This window comes from Nerophis ophidion, linkage group LG25 (genome assembly GCF_033978795.1).
Source record: "Nerophis ophidion isolate RoL-2023_Sa linkage group LG25, RoL_Noph_v1.0, whole genome shotgun sequence".
Classification (NCBI taxonomy): Eukaryota; Metazoa; Chordata; class Actinopteri; order Syngnathiformes; family Syngnathidae; genus Nerophis; species Nerophis ophidion.
This window is the reverse complement of record NC_084635.1, coordinates 28,141,175-28,162,903: the sequence shown is the minus strand read 5'-3', so window position 1 is coordinate 28,162,903 and position 21,729 is coordinate 28,141,175. Positions and strand designations below refer to the sequence as shown.

General features: G+C 39.2%; 1 protein-coding gene across 1 annotated transcript in view; it reads right to left on the bottom strand.

Annotated features, from left to right (window-relative positions):
• Window positions 1–21,729, bottom strand: part of dis3l (DIS3 like exosome 3'-5' exoribonuclease) — an 83,035-nt gene that overhangs the window by 48,100 nt on the left and 13,206 nt on the right. Inside the window, exons 3-5 of the mRNA XM_061887456.1 lie at window positions 12,597–12,725; window positions 9,627–9,762; window positions 1,245–1,412 (exon numbers count right to left, since the gene is read on the bottom strand). Of these exons, the coding sequence (XP_061743440.1) occupies window positions 1,245–1,412; window positions 9,627–9,762; window positions 12,597–12,725 (433 nt within the window). The remainder of the gene's footprint in view (window positions 1–1,244; window positions 1,413–9,626; window positions 9,763–12,596; window positions 12,726–21,729) is intronic.

Sequence of the window (21,729 nt, the reverse complement as noted above, 5' to 3'; positions counted from 1 at the left end):
CACACGGCTTCTATGACGCAATCAAAAAAACTATGGGCCCCAGAGCAGAAACATCGCACCAGTCAGATCTGCAGATGGCACCACCCTCATAAAGGAACAACAACACATTAACACATTCTAGAACATTGGGCAGAGCACTTCAGCACCATACTAATCCAGAACAACCCCATAGACCCGATTATCCTGGATGAACTCCTCAGCTTCCTCTCTGTTTCTCAACTTGAAGAAGTTCCTGAATTTCCTTAAGTTCGGAAAGCAATCAATGGCCTTAAAAACAAATAAAAGGGCAGGTTCAGATTCAACCCCAGCTCAAGTATGGACGTTACCTCCTCACTCGCCAGCTACATTAGCTCATCTCTGCCATCTGGACAACTCACAATGTCCCGCAAAACTGGAAAGACGCCACCATTATCACCATATATAAAAAGAATGGTGATAAATCGTCTTGTGACAACAGCAGCGGTGTCTCAGTCCTTTCAGTTACAGGTACAATCCTGACAAGGATCATCTTCTCCCGTCTGGCTGTGCACATTTCAGAGAATATTTTTCCAGAAACCCAGTTAAAGGCGAGATGTGGAAGTGTGCGGACACACAGCCTTTGACTAGCGGGAGTGAGAATTAGCAAAAAAGTTCATTATACAACAATATACAACAAAAACGTTGCTACTAATCACTGATAACAGAGATTTGTCATGAAAATTAGACAATGGCCGTCAAGGGGACATCCCCCCACACCCTCTAGGAACCTACTACCACAAACAGATTTTCAGTCATGTGGAAAAAAAATTATATGTAAATATCAATTCATTGTCATGTTATTTGAAAACGTCCAGGGCCAATAAAAAATGAGGTGCGGGCCAAAATTGGCCTCCAGGCTGCACTTTGGACGCCTTTGCGGTAAATGGAGGACATGACACACCACTAAAGCATTTTCTCCTCTGCTAGTAGTCATGCAATTATCACATTAACGTTTTTGTTGTATGTAATGAGCTGCCCAACCCTTAATCAGGGTTGGTGATATTTAGTTGGCCCTGCCATCACATAGTTGTCCATCCCTGATGTAATTATAACTGAGTTGCCATCCAAAGGCCAATATTTGGCAACCTCTGATGTTGTAAAACAATATTTTTCCTCAATTAAAAATACAGTTTGAGATTTGAGCTATAAAAAATGCTCTAACACCAAGTTCAACATGTCCACACGTTTTAAAAGGCAACTAAAAGGCTCAATGATGTCTGGTATACCTGAATGTAGCGTCCAGACTTGATTCCAGACGCCAAGACTTCAGCAGGTAGATGATCAGTAAACTCTCTCTCTGTGCCTTCGCTTTCCTTCTCCTGTAGAGACTGGCTGATGGAGCTGTACAGTTCATGGGCTGGCTGCAGTTCTGACCAGAAATTCTGTAAATAATCCTAAAAAATAAAAGGATAAAACATTTTCAACTAATACATATTTGTCCTGTGAATTGTTTACAAGTTATGGACATAAATAAATATAATTGAATTGTATATTAATAAATGACACTTTGTTCAAAGTTTTAACCAGATTAATAACAGGGATTAATTAATAGATGGTTCACCTGTAATGCTTATTCGTTATAAACTGTTGTTTTTATTTTTGAGGTTGTTAATTCTATCAGTATTCATACTTGTATGCATTATTTAATTATCTAAAAAGATATGCAGTTAAGTATTGGCCATTATTTGTTTTTTTATACTATATGCTTAACATTAATCAATGTAAAAAGTGGTCTTTGACCTATATTTGAAAATAATTAATAATTAAACAACGTTTTAATGTTATGTTGTTATGCTTATTCAGCTATATCAGGAGTCGGCAACCTTTACCACTCAAAGAGCTATTTCGACCCGTTTTCACAAAATGAGGAAGAAAATGGGAGCCGCAACTATTCTCGCCCATATCTGCTGGTGGTCACCAAGATGACAAGAATAAGGGCATGCTATGAAGCCATTGCCTTAAACACCTTCTACAACATATACAAACTGCTTGCCAGTCCAGCAACATGTTGTGAGAGGCTTCCGCTGATGCACGCACACGACTGGAAGGCATACTGGATGACGCAGAGTACACTGACGGTTGTGATACAAACAACTTTAACACTCCTACTAATATGCGCCACATTGTGAACCCACACAAAAGAAGAATGACAAACACATTTCGGGAGAAAATCCTCACAGTAACACAACATAAACGCAACACAACAAATACCCAGAATCCTTTGCATCCATGGCAAAACCTGACTAAGATATACACTCCGCGAGCACAAAACCCCGGCCACCTCAACCACGCAGGGAAGGGGGGGGGGGGGTGGTTGGTGCTTGCGGGGTGTATAACATAGTCAGGAAGTGTCATGGATGCAAAGGATTATGGGTATTTGTTGTGTTGCGTTTATGTTGTGTTACTGTGAGGATTTTCTCCCAAAATGTGTTTGTCATTCTTCTTTTGTGTGGGTTCACAATGTGGTGCAATTTAGTAGGAGTGTTAAAGTTGTTTATATCACAACCATCAGTGTACTCTGTGTCACCCAGTATGCCTTGCAATCTCATACATGTGCCAATAGAAGCAGCGAAATGCATGTGTCCGGTCGGCACGCAAATAGCATTCCGCGAATGGCGGGCGCGATGACGTACAAGAGGACGTTAAGAGTAATATCATCACGGCACACCCTTAATATTGTAATCCGAGTGAAGATTGGAGAACGTTGACTCCGGATGATGTCCGGGAGAGGCATTGAATTCCGGAATCTCCCCGCAACAATCTGGGGGGTCGGCGATTGTGCAGCTGAGCCGCATCAGAGTTGCCAAAGAGCCGCATGCGGCTCCGGAGCAGCAGGTTGCCGACCACTGAGCTATATACATCACCATAATTTTGTTAAATTGAATACTGAATATTGAATACATCCTCATTGTCTGAACAAAGCGCACTGTAAGATAATTCTGAATTTGCAACATGTTTTTGATTGATTTGTATTGTTTGGAATTTTGTTAAGCCTGTTCAAAATCCACCCATTCATCCATCCATCCATCCATCCATACATACATCTTTTTCTGCTCATCCCAAGTCAGGTGGTGGGGCAGCAGCCTAAGCAGAGAAGCCCAGACTTTCCTCTACCTAGCTACTTCGTCAGCTCTTCCCGGGGGATCGAAAGGCGTTCCCAGGCCAGCTGGGTGACATAGTCTCTGCACCGTGTCCTGGGTCTACCCTGCTGTCTCCTGCCAAAGCCACACACCGCTTGGCCTGTCAGTAACTGTCCGCTGCCTCCGGAGTCCCATGAGCCAAAACGACCCGATACGACTCCATCTTCAGCTTGATGTTATCGCTCACCGCTGGTGTCAACCATCCGGTTCTGGGATTACCGCCACGACAGGCACCAACCACCTTTCAATCAATGAATCAATCAATCAATCAATCAATCAATGTTTATTTATATAGCCCTAAACCACATGTGTCTCAAAGGGATGCACAAACCACAACGACATCCTCGGTAGAGCCCACATAAGGGCAAGGAAAAACTCACCCAAGTGGGACGTTGATGACAGTGACAATGATGACTATGAGAGACCTTGGAGAGGACCGCATATGTGGGCCACCCCCCCAGGAGAGCGAGAGCAATGGATGTCGAGCGGGTCTAACATGACATTGTGAAAGTCCAAGCTATAGTGGATCTAACATAACCGTGAGAGTCCAGTCCAAAGTGGATCCAATATAGTAGCGAGGGTCCCGTCCAAAGTGGAGCCAGCAGGAAACCATCCCTAGCGGAGGCGGATCAGCAGCGCAGAGATGTCCCAAGCCAATACACGGGCAAGCGGTCCATCCTGGATCCCGACTCTGGACAAGCGGTCCATCCTGGGTCCCTACTCTGGACAGCCAGTACTTCATCCATGGCCACCGGACCGGACCCACTCCACAAGGGAGAGGGGGACAGAGGAGAAAAAGAAAAGAAACGGCAGATCAACTGGTCTAAAAAGGGGGTCTATTTAAAGGCTAGAGTATACAAATGAGTTTTAAAATGAGACTTAAATGCTTCTACTGAGGTAGCATCTCGAACTGTTACCGGGAGGGCATTCCAGCGTACTGGAGCCCGAATGGAAAACGCTCTATAGCCCGCAGACTTTTTTTGGGCCCGGGGAATCACTAATAAGCCGGGGTCCTTTGAACGCAGATTTCTTGCCGGGACATATGGTACAATACAATCAGCAAGATAGGCTGGAGCTAGACAGTGTAGTATTTTATACGTGAGTAGTAAAACCTTAAAGTCACATCTTAAGTGCACAGCCAGTGCAGGTAATATGATCAAACTTTCTTGTTCTTGTCAAAAGTCTAGCAGCCGCATTTTGTACCAACTGTAATATTTTAATGCTAGACATGGGGAGACCCAAAAATAATACGTTACAGTAAACAAGACGAGACGAAACAAACGCATGGATAATGATCTCAGCGTCGTTAGTGGACAAAATGGAGCGAATTTTAGCAATACTACGGAGATGAAAGAAGGCCGTTTTAGTAACGCTTTTTATGTGTGAGTCAAAGGAGAGAGTTGGGTCGAAGATAATACCCACATTCTTTCCCGAGTCGCCTTGTTTAATTGTTTGGTTGTCAAATGTTAAAGTTGTATTATTAATAGAGGTCGGTGTCTAGCAGGACCGATAATCAGCATTTCCGTTTTTTTGGCGTTGAGTTGCAAAAAGTTAGCGGACAGCCATTGTTTAATTTCATTAAGACAAACCTCCAGCTGACTACAATCCGGTGTGTTGGTCAGCTTTAGGGGCATGTAGAGTTGGGTGTCATCAGCATAACAGTGAAAGCTAACACCGTATTTGCGTATGATGTCACCTAGCGGCAGCATGTAGATGCTGAAGAGTGCAGGGCCAAGGACCGAACCCTGGGGAATTCCACATGTTACCTTAACATAGTCTGAGGTCACATTGTTATGGGAGACGCACTGCATCCTGTCAGTGAGATAAGAGTTAAACCAAGACAGGGCTAAGTCTGACATACCAATTCGTGTTTTGATACGCTCTAATAAAATATTATGATCGACGGTATCGAAAGCAGCGCTAAGATCGAGGAGCAGCAATATAGATGACGCATCAGAAGCCATCGTTAGCAATAGATCATTAGTCATTTTTGCAAGGGCTGTCTCCGTAGAGTGATTTGCCCTGAAACCGGATTGAAAGGTTTCACATAGATTGTTAGACGCTAAGTGTTCATTTAGCTACCCTGCAACAATTTTTTCGAAGATTTTCGATATAAAGAGAAGGTGAAACACCGGTCGGTAGTTTACCATGAGGTCAGGATTGAGTTTAGGTCTTTTAAGGAGAGAATGAATAACCGCTTTTTTGAATGCTAGGGGAACAGTACCAGAGGAAAGTGATAAGTTTATAATATTTAGCACTGATGGACCTAATAATACAAAGTGTTCCTTGATAAGTTTCCCAGGAAGTGGGTCAAGTAAACATGTTGTTTGTTTTATTCCATTTACACATTGTGACATTTCTTCTAATGTTATTTCCTCAAAACGAGAAATTATTTTGGAGGGCAGTATCCGCCGTACATACAGTCGTATCTGTGTTAATAGAACCCAGTTGTAGCTGGGACGCATTGTCTTTAATCTCCTTTTTAATGACTTCAATTTTCTTATTAAAGAATTCCATAAAGTCATCTGCCAAGTGGGTGGAGCTACTGGAAGGAGTCCCTTATTGGGTTAGCGATGCTACTGTACTAAACAAACATTTAGGATCATTTTTATTAAGGCGGATGAGATTTGAGTAATATTTAGCTTTAGCTAATGTAAGCATGCGTTTATAAGTTATTAAACTATCACTCAATGTTTGATGGAAAACCTCAAGTTTAGTCGCGAGCCATTTGCGTTCCAGCTTTCTACATGATAATTTATGTGCCCTAGTTTCTTCTGTAAACCATGGAGTAGGCCTTTTTGGAGCCTTTTTTGACTTCAGCGGTGCTATACTATCAATGGTTTCGCGCAGGGCGTCGTTAAAGTTGTTAGTGAGGTTATCAATAGAGCCCACATACTTTGGGAATGGTGCCATTACCGAGGGCTACTGCCAGCAAGAGTCGGTGTTGTGGCAGCATTAATGTTGCGGCTGCTATAGCAGTTATTATTATAATTAGCTTGCCGAACATGAGTCTGAACTTCGAATTTTATAAGGTAATGATCGGACATTACTTTAGTATACGGAAGTATCATAACTTTGGAAACGGTGAAACCCCTGACAAGCACTAGGTCTATCGTATTACCGTTGCGATGCGTGGGTTCATTTATTATTTGTGTAAGACCACAGCTATCAATTATAGTCTGGAGCGCCACGCACGGTGGGTCTGATGGGGATGGATATCAAAGTCCCCAATTATAATTATATTATCGGCCTGCGTGAATAGATCAGCAACGAACTTTGAGAATTCACTGATAAAGTCCGAATAGGGCCCTGGGGGGGCGGTAGATAACAGCCTGGTATAGAGGCAGCGGTGTGATAGACCTCACAGTAAGCACCTCAAACGATTTATATTCATTATTTAGGTAAGGACTAAGATTAAAGTTTTCGTTGTATATTAGTGGGACCCCACCCCTTTTAAGGGTACGGGCAATATGCGCATTCGTATAGTTAGGAGGAGATGCCTCATTTAGCGCAAAAAAGTTGTCTGGTTTAAGCCAGGTTTCGCTGAGACCGATGACGATAAGATAGTTGTCTCTAATGACCTCATTAATTAACAACGTTTTGAGAGACAATAATCTTATGTTTAAAAAACCCATATTATAGGTAGTGGGCTGTTTTAAGGAGTTTTTGATCAAATTATCCGTAGTAGCAATATTAATAATGTTGCGTTTATTATGCGTAGTGCACTTAAAATAATTACGACCATATCTAGGAATTTGCCACCTCAGTAGAACGCATGTCCAACTCCGACACAGTCAGAGCAGAAAAAAAATTATGTGAGTTGTGTATTATTCTAAGGAAATTGCTATGTGTGCAGGGATTATCCAGCCTGGTGTTGGCTAGTTCTAATTTAACTGACTCCTCACCCAGACTAGCAGGCTCGCGTCGTCCATATAAATCCAGCTTCAGGTAGTCCAGTTTGTTGTCCAGGGAGTGGACGTTTGAAAGCAAGATGGAAGGAAGCGGCATTCTGTCGGGACTAGCCTTTTGCTTTGTTGTTAGCCCCGCTCGGCATCCCCGCTTTTTTTAGCGAGGTGGTCTAACGTACATGCATCTTTCAGTCCAAAACGGCACGATCTATCCACATCCAGAATTTTCCACGCTATAAGCCAGCCATGAAATTTTCAGAATTTTCTGGTATTTTTGCCAAATGATCTCGTTCTACCATGAGCGTAGCCCGTCAAGGCGCAGCCATCTTGACTTTTCAAGACTTTGCGGCCACAGCTCCCATCAGCTGCCTTGACAGTAGAGGCACGAGACATGGTCCACTCGGACTCAATGCCAGCGCCTCCATCATAAAATGTTGAAAGTTCTTCCGAAGGTGGGGATCAAAATTCTGTCTGATGAGAGACTCTGCGAGACATTTCCAGCAGCCCATTACTATGCGTTTGGGCCTGCCACACCTGTCCGGCATCCTCCCCCACCATCGGAATCAACTTACCATCAGGGGATGATCGGTTGAAAGCTCCGCCCTTTTCTTCACCCGAGTGTCCAAAACATGTGACCACAAATCCGATAATACAACCACAAAGTTGATCATGGAACTATGGCCAAAGGTCCTGGTTCCAAGTGCTGATTTGGACACCTTATGTTTGAGTATGGTGATTGTTATAGACAATCTGTGACGAGGACAGTCCAATAACAAAACAACAATGCTGCTGTTCAAAATATTGCTAATTTTAACTGCACTTATATGATAAAATCGCGGAGTAGCATGAAGATTAAGAGTACCAACCCCGTTTCCATATGAGTTGGGAAATTGTGTTAGATGTAAAAATAAACGGAATACAATGATTTGCAAATCATTTTCAACCCATATTCAGTTGAATATGCTACAAAGACAACATATTTGATGTTCAACCTAATAAACATTTTTTTTTGCAAATAATCAATAACTTTAGAATTTGATGCCAGCAACACGTGACAAAGAAGTTGGGAATGGTGGCAATAAATACTGATAGAGTTGAGGAATGCTCTTCAAACACTTATTTGGAATATCCCACAGGTGTGCAGGCTACTTTAAAACAAGTGGATGCCATGATTGGGTATAAAAACAGCTTCCCAAAAAATGCTCAGTCTTTCACAAGAAAGGATGGGGTGAGGTACACCCCTTTGTCCAAATCTGCTTGAGCAAATAATCAAACAGTTTAAGAACAACGTTTCTCAAAGTGCAATTGTAAGAAATTTAGGGATTTCAATATCTATGGTCCATTATATCATCAAAAAGTTCAGAGAATCTGGAAAAAAATCACTCAATGTAAGCGGGATTGCTGGAAACTAACATTGAATGACCGTGACCTTCTATCCGGCACTGTATCAAAAACCGACATCAGTCGCTAAAGGATATCACTATATGGGCTCAGGAACACTTCAGAAAACCACTGTCACTAAATACAGTTCGTCGCTACATCTGTAAGTGCAAGTTAAAGCTCTATTATGCAAAGCGAAAGCCATTTATCAACAACATCCAGAAACGCCGCCGGCTTCTCTGGGCCCGAGATCATCAAAGATGGACTGATGCAAAGTGGAAAAGTGTTCTGTGGTCTGACGAGTCCACATTTCAAATTTATTTTTGGAAATATTCGACATTGTGTCATCCGGACCAAAGGGGAAGCGAACCATCCAGACTGTTATCGACACAAAGTTCAAAAGCCAGCATCTGTGATGGTATGGGGGTGCATTAGTGCCCAAAGCATGGGTAACTTACACATCTGTGAAGGCACCATTAATGCTGAAAGGTAAGTACAGGTTTTGGAACAACATATGCCGCCATCTGCCGTCTTTTTCATGGACGCCTCTGCTTATTTCAGCAAGACAATGCCATGCCACATTCAGCATGTGTTACAACAGCGGGGCTTCTTAAAAAAAGAGAGCGGGTACTTTCCTGCCCCGCTGGCAGTCTCCTATCGAAAATGTGTGGCGCATTATGAAGCATAAAATGCGAAAGCGGAGACTGTTAAACGACTGAAGCTCTACATAAAACAAGAATGAGAAAGAATTCCACTTTCAAAGCTTTAACAAATAGTTTCCTCAGTTCCCAAACGTTTATTGAGTGTTGTTAAAAGAAAAGGTGATGTAACACAGTGGTGAACATCACCTTTCCCAACTACTTTGGCACATGTTGCAGCCATGAAATTTTAAGTTAATTATTATTTGCAAAAAATAAATAAAGTTTATGAGTTTGAACATCAAATATCTTGTCTTTGTAGTGCATTCAATTGAATATGGTTTGAAAAGGATTTGCAAATCATTGTATTCTGTTTATATTTCCATCTAACACATTTCCCAACTCATATGGAAACAGGGTTTGTAGTACAATTAGACATTACTCCTGCAGTATTAAAGGTTGTGAAGCAATTGAATACAACAATTACTGGCATCCCAAATGTGCCTGACATATTTGACATATTTATTTTACTTGACATCTACCTGGACAGAGATGACGTACACTCCAGAGTAAAGATTGCCGTACTGAGCAATGGCATCCTGGTCCTCTGTAATCATCACTACATCCATCATACCAGCTAGGTGGTTATAGTACCACACTGCTGCAGCGTGCACACACCTACACGGAAAAAAAAAACACAATAAAAAGGAGGGCGATATGGCAAGAGTTAAATATTGCTCATTCAAGCAACCCACAAAAATATAAAGAATATTCTATATATAGAATATAGGGAAGAATATAGGGCAGTCTTCTTGGAACATATATTGACTTTTTGGAACAGATGTAAAACTAAATCAATAAATGCTAAAATGAGGGGATACAGGGGGTTTGTATGAAGTAATTTCTGAGCCACATTTAGCCCCCAGTCCACCAGTTGATTGGCTCTGGTCTAGAAGCCACCGTAAATTTGTGAAACTTGGTGCTCACATATTGATGTATCCTTTGGCTGATTTATTTAATCTTTCTCTGTCTACACATCGTATAAATATTGATTATATTTGTAAGAAAATGTATGGCTGTATGACTTTTATCTACAGATAAACCCGTTGTTTTTTTTATTTCTAGTTAGAAAAATAATATTTGTATTATGCTGATGTTGTTTACCAAAAGACTACTAATCCTATCCTTAAACCTCTCAACATTTTATATAACTCCTTATGCAGATGTGTCCTAAAATGCCAATCTAAAACTCACCATCGTTTCATGTACGAGGCTCTTAATAGGCTTAATTGTAAATGGAGGCACCACTTTCACTGGGTCGTGTTGCTTTTTAAATGTATCTAGATAAATGTTACACCATACTTAGAACAGCTGTTGGTTCAGCATACAGCTCCCTATTGTCTTAGACATTTGATTCACCCCTTTCCTGCATTGATAAAGAAATAGGCCATAAGTCAATCAAGTTCAAAGCCACATCTGATTTAAATGATCTTCCTTCTTCTTTAAAGCAGAACTGCATTTTTTTATTTTATTTTGCCTATCGATAAAAATCATTATGAGAGACAAGGAGACAAAAGGGCTTTCTTTTTTCAGTCTAACATTTAAAAATAGGCTCGTTCTAGAAGGCTAGCAATCCAGCTGATGGGAGAAATCAATTCTACCGCTAAATTACTTTAAAAATGCATTAAAAAATCATCACCAATACTTAATTTACGTTCCGTAACCTATATAATAACCAAGATGTAGCGACATTGTTATTGTAAGAGCGAACGCTGAGGAATTATTTTTCTATCGTAGTTACACATCACCGGGCTTCTGTATAAGCTGTAAAAGCTACCTATTGCAAGATATAAGCTAGCTTCTACGACAACACGAAACGCGTTAAAACACCAATCTGTATTAACTGAAACATATGAACAATGATATTACAATATCTGTAAAGTATTAGCCCACATTTCATGTTTTTGTTTGTACACAGCTAGCCAGACAGTGTATGTATTGTAGTTGTCATAACATGCATGGCGTGCTGCAGTATCATGAGTGTGACTCATAAGACTTTGTCCATCTGGCCGGGGACATTTTTTCTGGTTTATTTGGGGTAAGTATGCCATTTATGTTAAAGTAGCTTGTCTCCAAATTACACATTTGCAGCTTTGAGTCGCTTTCACATTAATCTAACGGCTTCCGTCTGATCCAACGTTTCCCCCCTCTACTTCGTACTCGCTACTCAAAACAATAGCTCATCCTTCTTACATTCAGGTTCAAATAGATAAGATTGTGAATCCTCATTTGTCCAAAAATAGACGTCTTTCTTTTTTTTAATCAAGTCTGCCATGAATAAAACACACACAGACGTTTTGCATCCCGAAGTAGGAACACACGTGTGTTGCTGGATGTCTGACGTGCGCTGCTATGGAAACAGGAATCAATGCACGGTAGAAGTCAGTCCCAGCATTAATTAAAATGATCAAAATACGTTAACAATTGAACATATTCCATATTGTTATGAACGTGTCTGTCACTACATTATATATAGACTTGCAGTGTGTATATAAAACATTGATGGAGGGTTTTGAAGTTGTCTTCGAGGGCTTTGACGGTTACAACGGATCTGCATCTTCCAAGCGTTATTTTATCATCTTTACAATCCTAAAAAAAGACGCATGTTCTTGTCTCTTAATGATTGTAAACAATAGGCAGAACTACAAAAAAAGTGCAGTCCCCTTTAAAGTCCATTACTTCTTTTTTCATCTTAAAATCAAAATGTATTTTTCCAGAAATACATTGCAGTGTATGGATTGTGTTAAAAGATCAATATTTGTTAACTAGTTGGTTTTTTGTAGTTGTTGTTTTTGTTTTATTTTGTATTTGTTTTAGTTTTTTGGGCATTTAGGGCAGACAATAGATACATAAAGTATGCAAATATGATGTAATGGATGAGACTGATGCTGGATGTCAAAAAATAAATAAATAAAAGTATTTTCCCACCTGCTAACAAGTTGCATTTGTTTCTGATTTCGAAGTTCTCCCACATTGCTCTTGATTTTGTATTGTATTCTATTGTAATATATTGCACAGGTTGATGTAAATGTGTATGATCAGGTGTGATGTGGGGTGCTGTGGAAGTGGTAAAGCAGTGTTTCATTGTAATCTATGTTTTAGGTTTCTCTGTATTTGTGTGGGACTCCCTTGAGAACGAGATGCAACATATCAAGCGGTTATCTTAAATGAAATTGAAATAGAATTAAATGAGATGCAATTTAGTGTGCAGTTAGTTCCTGAGAGACTATTATTTAAACTAATAATAATAATAACCTTTGCAATGTGGGCATAACCATAGTAGTAGATTTCGGAAACATTTGCCTGTTATGCATGTTCACAAATGTCGACTGCAAATGATGCTGGCTGGATATCAGGTGATTATTCTGAGTTTTTTTTTAAATCAGACTACAGTCTGACTACAATATAATGTTGAGTACTTAAAGTGTTTTGACAGTACCATTAAAACTCACCTGGTCAGCCACTTTTCTTGACTCTCCCCCTTCTCTCGCTGGCAGTAGGAAAATTCTTGAAATTCATTTGCAAACAGCACACAGTCATGTCGGGGGTCTTTCAGCAGGTTTCGCAGGCGGTTATACTGTCTGCCCGCAGACACAATCACAACAGAAAATTGACAGTGAACGGTAGAATTCCAAAGAAACTAATATAGTATACTAAGATACACATAATTAAGAGACTAGAAAAGCACAGACAGACTCCATCTCCCAACAGAAAAAAAGGCCTGCATCCAGATGTCGGTTCAGATCAACCCTAAAATGTAATAATTTCTTCCTTATCCACTATGTTTTGGAGTATTTTTTCAACAGCCGGCCATTTGTGACGTCATTTTGACGGATGCACACTTGTAGTCATTCTTGGACATACTGTGTCGACCAGCCCCTCTAATCCCATCTTCTGAGCGAATTACACCAGACTGCTGTCTGAAGTTTCCATGTCATTCAATCTTGTTTCTCTGACATTTATAAAATAAATACTTCCATGTTTATTTGTGCATAGCATAGCATTTTACGTGAGATGGTTTTGTCAAGCACAATGTGGTTTGAGTAAAAACAAGATAAAGTAGGATAATGTAGGGCTGGGCGATATATCGATATACGTGGAGCAGAGAGGTAGCAGCATGGGTAACCTTAGCTGTGATGCTAACAGAGCCGAGCGAGTGGTAATACGAGAGAAAGAAGGTGCGAATCTGGTAACAAATGAAGGAAGAATGAATTCCCAAGAAAAACAGCAGGGGGTCCATCGTCTGGTGGTGGTTTGGCTTCAAGTGGGAATATGTAGGACAGACAAACTTTAATTTGTCAAGTGAGGGTCACAAACGTTGCTACCAAAAGTAAAGTTACTGCTAATATGTATCATAATTTAAAAAGTCACCCTCTAGAGAATGAAGAATGCTTGAAACTGCATGTCAACATCTCCGTTCGGTGCCACATCCAAAACATGCCGAAGCAACCATTTCTAAATCAACACTGTATGAAAAAAAAACAACAAAAGGAGATAATGTCCCAAGTAAACTACTACATTGCAAAGGACATACACTATTTGATTTCCTATTATGCAGCTCATTTTTATTTGACACTTATTGAAATATCTTGCGTGATATCATGAACTAAAGTTCACTTTATTTGTTTTAGACTAGTGTAGTGGCGTTCTGGACAAAAGGTACACTTTAATCTAGTGTTTTTTTTATATGTCATCTTAGGGACATGCACAAAAGTGCACTCATAGCTTGTTTTATAATGTCTCTGACAATCTTGCACTTTCTGTTTTGAAATGACATGAATGTTTGTGCCAGTGCTTAATAACTGTTTAAGAAATACACTTTTGGTCAATTGACTTAGTTGTTATTTCCTTCTCTGCATGAAAGTTTAAAATGAGCATATATTAATAAACAAGAATGTTTAAATGTAGACACAGAGAATCATCATACTGCTGTGATTATATGTATCAAGTTTAAATCCAGGCTAAGGCAAAATATCGAGATATATATCGTGTATCGCGATAAGGCCATAAAAATAATGTATTACTTTTATCAACATGTGGCATACACATGCAGAAATATAAATGCTGGTAAAAGCAAGGTTTTGTTATGCAGCTCTGTATCTATCGCAGAGTAGGTTAGTGTACCTAATTTTGTGACTCGTCACAAATAAATCTGGACATCTACCATATTTCGTTCTACAGGAAATATTTAATCCGTTATGGATTTTCTCAGTAATCAAACGTGAAAGGTCAAAAAAGGTATTCACTGCAGGAGCAGAGATCCAGACATCCAGGGCACCTTCACAAGCATGCAGACCAGCCTTTGACTAGCATTAACTAGTGATAATGCTAAGACAGAGCCAGGAGACACTCTTTCATTGTTTGGTAACAGTTTGTCTCTTTGAAATAAATACACCAGAGTTGCCCAAATTGTTACCAGACGCCATTTGCGCCAAAAGGCTAGATTTTTGTTGGCAAGAGACACATTGTAGAAATACAATAAAGTGCAAAAATGGAAAAATAGATCAACAATGCATAATGTAACAAGGAAAAAGCTAACTGTTGATACTGATAACTAATTATAACACAAAGATTTGTATCTAAATAAATGCATAAAGTTTGAAGGCCTACTGAAATGAGATTTTCTTACTTATACGGGGATAGCAGGTCCATTCTATGTGTCATACTTGATCATTTCGCGATATTGCCATATTTTTGCTGAAAGGATTTAGTAGAGAACATCGACGATAAAGTTCGCAACTTTTGGTCGCTAATAAAAAAGCCTTGCCTGTACCGGAAGTATCAGACGATGTGCTCGTGACGTCACGGGTTGTAGGGCTCCTCACATTGTTTATAATGTGAGCCTCCAGCAGCAAGAGCTATTCGGACCGAGAAAGCGACAATTTCCCCATTAATTTGAGCGAGGATGAAAAATGTGTGGATGAGGAAATTTAGAGTGAAGGACTACAAAAAAAAACAAAAAAAAAGGCGTTGGCATTGGGAGCGATTCAGATGTTTTTAGACACATTTACTAGGATAATTCTGGGAAATCCCTTATCTTTCCATTGTGTTGCTAGTGTTTTAGTGAGTTAAATAGTACCTGATAGTCGGAGGGGTGTGGCAAGAGGTGTGTTGACGCCAGTCTCTGAGGGAAGTCACGAAGCTGCAGCAGGACAGAAGCTCCGCTGATCTCCGGTAAGAGGCGACTTATTAACACAATTTTCTCACCGAAAACTGCCGGTTGACATGTAGTCGGGATCCATGTTCACTAGACCGCTCTGATCCATAGTAAAGCTTCACCTCTGGGAATTTTAAACAAGGAAACACCGTGTGTTTGTGTGGCTAAAGGCTAAAAGCTTCCCACCTCCATCTTTGTACTTTGACTTCTCCATTATTAATTGAACAAATTGCAAAAGATTCAGCAACACAGATGTCCAAAATACTGTGTAATTGCGCAATGAAAAGAGATCACTTTTAGCCGTAAGTGGTGCTGGGCTAGTATGTCCCCTCCAACTCGAGACGTCACGTGCACGCGTCATCATACGCGACGTTTTCAACAGGAAACTCCGCGGGAAATTTAAAATTGTAATTTAGTGAACTAAACCGGCCGTATTGGCATGTATTGCAATGTTAATATTTCATCATTGATATATAAACTATCAGACTGCGTGGTCGGTAGTAGTGGGTTTCAGTAGGCCTTTAATTGTTTAAGGTGTACCACGCCTTGCATCCGAATACAGCTGAGATCCCTCCCGTGCCCTCGCGATCCAGAAAGGGACAAGCGGTAGAAAATGGATGGATGTATATCTTTTGAAAAATTATATGCACATGCGTCACGGCCAATTGTGCGAAATAGACAATAACATCAAAATTGGTGTTTGTGTGTCTCTTCCGTTCCTTCCATCCTTACCATCTTCGTCAACAAGTCATCAATATAAACAGTCTTGGTCAAAAGTTTACATACACTTGCAAACAACTTAATGTCATGGCTGTCTTGAGTTTCCAATTTCTACAACTCTTATTTTTTTTTTTTTGATAGAGTGATTGGAGCACATACCTGTTTGTCACAAAAAACATTCATGAAGTTTGGTTCTTTAATGAATTTTTTATGAGTCTACTGAAAGTGTGACCAAATCTGCCGGGTCAAAAGTATACATACAGCAATGTTAATATTTGCTTACATGTCCCTTGGCAGGTTTCACTGCAATAAGGCGCTTTTGGTAGCCACCCACAAGCTTCTGGCAAGCTTCTGGTTGATTGTTTGACCACGCCTCTTGACAAAATTGGTGCAGTTCAGCAAAGTTTGTTAGTTTTCTGACATGGACTTGTTTCTTCAGCATTGTCCACATGTTCTCAATGGAGTTGAAGTTAGGACTTTGGGAAGGCCATTTTAAAACCTTAATTGTAGCCTGATTTAGCCCTTCCTTTACTACTTTTAACATGTGTTTGGGGTAGAGATGTCCGATAATATCGACCCGCAGATATTATCGGCCGATAAATTCTTTAAAATGTAATATCGGAAATTATAGGTATCAGTTTCAAAAAGTAAAATTAATGCTTGATGGTAGGGATGGTGTTCGTGGGATTAAAGGCCTCACTTTTTGTCCTCCAATCATATTGCTGGGTATTGTGGCCAAACAGCTCCATTTTTGTTTCATCTCACCACAGAACTTTTCCTCCAGAAGGTCTTATCTTTGTCCATGTGATCAGCAGCAAACTTTAGACGATTGCTTCTGGAGCAAGGGCTTTCTTCTTGCATGGTAGCCTCTCAGTACATGGCGATGCAAAACACGCTTAACTGTGTACCCGGACACCTGTGTTCCAGCAGCTTACTATTCATTGCAGACCTGTTTTTGGTGGTTCTCGGTTGTCTCTTGATCATCCTGATCAATTTTCCCTCAGCAGCAGGTGATAGCTTAAGTTTTCTTCCTGAACGTGGCAATGACAAAACTGTGCCATGCACTTTACACTTACGAACAATTGTCTGCACAGTTGCTCTTGGGACCTTAAGCTGCTTTGAAATGGCTCCAAGTGACCTTCCTGACTTGTTCAAGTCAATGATTCGTTTTTTTCAGATCTGTGCTAAGTTCCTGTGACTTTCCCATTGTCGCGTTTGTAACCGAGTCTAATGACTGCTTCACATGAGCCCTATTTAAATGAGTTCGGAGAAGTCAACAGGCGTCGTCAATCATAATCACTCACATGAAGTTAAGAGGCCATGCAATGAAGCTAATTTGATTTGATTGTAACTTTTCTACATCACCAAAATTGATAATGTATGTTGCTGTATGTATACTTTTGACCCGCTGATTTGGTCACATTTTCAGTAGACCCATTATGAATTCATAAAAGAACCAAACTTCAAGATTTTTTTTTGTGACCAACAACTATGTGCTCCAATCACTCTATCACAAAAAATAAGAATTTTAGAAATGATTGGAAACTGAAGACAGTCATGACATTATGTCCTTCACAAGTGTATGTAAACGTTTGACCACGACTGTATAAAAGTAATACCACATAATTACATTCCTCATTTGTATGTATTTCACATAGTTTTTTGCATGTAAAATATAATTTATTTTCCATAGTATGTTTTGGATGTCAGAAACATATTAATTACATTTAACTATTTCTTACAGAAAAAAAGGATTAGTTTTTCACACAATTCAATCTTCTTTGGAACTTTCAGAACCGTTTACTAACAATAACAGAGGTACCACTGTATGTTTTTGTAGAGGTCAACAAAAATTTGTCCCTTGGATGTGGCAAACAGAGGCCAAATAGAACATCACACTATACTATGTAAAGTACTTTGTAATGCGATTTATTTAAATGTACAAGATAAATTGTGTATCAGTATCACTGATACACAGTAACACATCTTGTTCTCATGTGTTCAAAGGAATCGATGCCTGCAATCCAGACACACTATAACATTAGCATAAACTCTTCAACTATGCCCACCTACCATTACAAAAAGTGAAACTTCATCATATTAATGATGCAATATTTTAGAACAGCATAGTAAGCAGAAAACTACACCAAATTAGAATGAAACCCAGAGTCATGAGGGACTCCTTATTTCTACAATATCCATCAAGCTTGTCAACAGCACTCCTGGAAGTTTGTGGTGGAGATATGCGTTTCCAGTCACAGGCCAAATTTCTTTTAGCTTCATCAGCAGAGCTTTGATATAATGAGCTTGACCTTTCGCCACTTTTTTACAAGACTGTGTGTGTGCGTGGCCTTGCTATGCCAAAGCTCTAATACTATTTTTTAAGCAAGTATCGTATATTTCGCACAATAAGGCGCACTTATAATCCTTTAATTTTCTCAAAAATCGACAGTCCGCATTCTGGTTGTTCTTACGGACCTCGAAGCAATTTTATTTTGTACATGGTATAATGATTAGTGTGACCAGTAAATGGCAGTCACACATAATAGATACAAGTGGACAGCAGGATGACGCGTGTTCAACTGACATCAGCAGATTATCCATGTATAGTAAAAGTTTATCCAAAATGCTTAGAGCGGGTCCGCCATTGTAGTTTGTTGATGTAGTTAATAAACTCCTTTTTTTTTCTCCATCCTCTTGTTGTGCGGCATTCATCCTCCGCTGTTGAAAATGCTAATATTAAGTAGCGTACGGATCTAACTTTTATCGTTCAGTACACTCGCTATAGAAAATCTAATAACTACCAGTACAACAAAGATGGCGGGGCGAAGACGCTGTAAAAAGGGAGTCACGTAATTACGACCTCCCACAAAACGGCGCATTCTAAAGAGACGGCCAGAAAGCGGTTTGAAGATGGTCTGTAAACATAATCCAAGCAACATTTTGACAAAATAATCACCTTTACAATGTATACAGACCACAAGGAAGTGTTTTAATATAGACAAAAAAAAACATAATACAATCCCTTTAATACGCCTTATAATCTGGTGCACCTTTTGTATAAAGTGTTGTTTTGATATGTCATCTTGATGACATCATTCACAAAAGTGCACTTCCAGCTTGTTTTAAAATGTCTCTGACAATCTTGCACTTTCCGTTTTGGAAATGACATGAATGTTTGTGCCACTGTTTAATAACTGTTTAATAAATACAGTTTTGATCAATTGACTTAGTTGTGATTTCCCTCTCTGCATTAAAGTTTAGAATGAGCATATATTAATGCAGTATGAAGAAAAATGTTTTAATGTAGACACATAGATTCATCATACTGCTGTGATTATATGTATCAAGTGTTAATTCAAGGCTAAGGCAAAATATTGAGATATATATAGTGTATCGCGATATGGCCTAAAAATATTGAGATATTAATAAAAGGCCATATCGTCCAGCCCTACACAGAGCCCTATAAAAATGGGACCCATTGCCTCCCTTCTTGACACTCAGCATCACTGGTTGAAATTGGGGGTTAGTTAGATCACCACAAATGATTCCCGGGCGCGGCCACAGCTGCTGCCCACTGTTCCCCTCATCTCCCAAGGGGTGAACAAGGGGATGGGTCAAATGCAGAGGACACATTTCACCACACCTAGTGTGTGTGTGGCAATCATTGGTACTTTAACTTTAACTAAAGAGTGAATGCACCCTTGTGCTGCTGAAACCCAACACTCAGAATTATAATAATAATAATAATAATACATTTTATTTGATATAGCGCTTTTCTGAGCACTCAAAGATGCTTTACAGGATAAAAACAATTAAAATATAAAACAATTTTAAGTAATGATATAAAAGTTTTTTGTGACAAACTAGTATGTGCTCCGCTCCAAACACGGACCCGCGCTAAGCACTTGAGATAATCACTCTATCACGAAAAAGAGTTGTAGAAATTGTTGGAAACTCAAAACAGCCATGACATTATGTCCTTCACAAGTGTATGTAAACGTTTGACCACGACTATATATATATATATATATATATATATATATATATATATATATATATATATATATATATATATATGTGTGTGTGTGTGTGTGTATTATTATTAAAGGTTTATTTGAAATAGGGACAGATACAAAAAACATAGACATCTGAAACTTTTGTCCAATGTATGCATCATAGTGTTTGTAGCCAAAGCTAATTTACAACACTTGTCCCCAACAAAACAACAACACGGATCCAACATCATTAAAACAGGAAAATAAAAATAATAAGGCAAAAATGAGTCGATAATAATGATAATAACAATACAGACAAATTGCAAACTAGATAAAAGCCAATAATAATAATAACAACACAAAGTGCAACACAAATGATGACTTTAGTCACATGTTAATAACGATGTGTTCATATTTACAACACAAATGATGACTTTAGTCACATGTTAACAATGTATTCATATTTACATCTATTTACATATATATGTATATATATATATATATATATATATATACAAATATATATACACACACACACACACACACAAACATATATATATATATATATATATATATATATATATATATATATATATATATATATAAAAGACATAAAATAAATCATATAAATGTCAACAAACATACATGCAAAGAACAGGCTGTTAATATTATGCTGCAGTTTCACAATACAGGGATGTGAGCAAGGAAAAAAGAGGAACGTTGAAAAAAAGAGAGTAAAAATTCTATCAGCACAAAGGGTTGCCGCACAAACCCCGAAACAAAATTTTGAACATTGAGACTGTCTACATTTCCTGCAATTGGGTGCATTTCTACACTATAGTTTACTTGTAGATGTATTCCCATCCACCAACCTTTTTGGCTGACTTTTTGACACTTGCATGTTCCTCATAATATACCACTGATTTGTTTTTTTTTGTAGATAATTTTCTAACATTATTATAATTGTAATTTTAGTTCATTATGATAGGTTGATTGGCAACACTAAATTGTCCCTAGTGTGTGAATGTGACTGTGAATGTGAAATTGGCCCTAGTGTGTGAATGTGAGTGTGAATGTTGTCTGTCTATCTGTGTTGGCCCTGCGATGAAGTAGCGACTTGTCCATGGTGTACCCGCCTTCCGCCCTATTGTAGCTGAGATAGGCGCCAGCTCCCCCCGCGACCCTAAAAGGGAATAAGCGGTAGAAAATGGATGGATAACACCTTTGTTCAGGTCTGTGGGACCTGTTTTCATTTTTTATTAAAAGAAAAATTATACAATTAATTAATTTTTCAAACTGAGACTCACTGACTTTGGGTTATTTTCTGTAAAGAAATATATCAGAATACATATTTAATGACCACACGATACATCTCCCTACACATTTCTATTACATGTAAGATGCCCGGGTCCACTGGACCCGGGGATAATAGAAGTGTGGAAATTGATGTTCTGTGTACCATACGCACCCACCCACACACAAAGCAGGCCTAGACAGGAGGAGGACAGAGTGTAGGTACACAGATCAGAGGGTCAAATGTGCGAGAAAATGAGAGCAGACAGTGTTGACAAACAATGTTGCAACCTTGTGTGGGAACTGCAGGTGCAGAACACAAAAGAAGAATCCCTGTGGGATGTAAAAACTGGCAGACAAATTTTCCGTGCAACGTTCATATTGTTGTTACTCAGCCAGGGTTTGTGGGTCTGATGG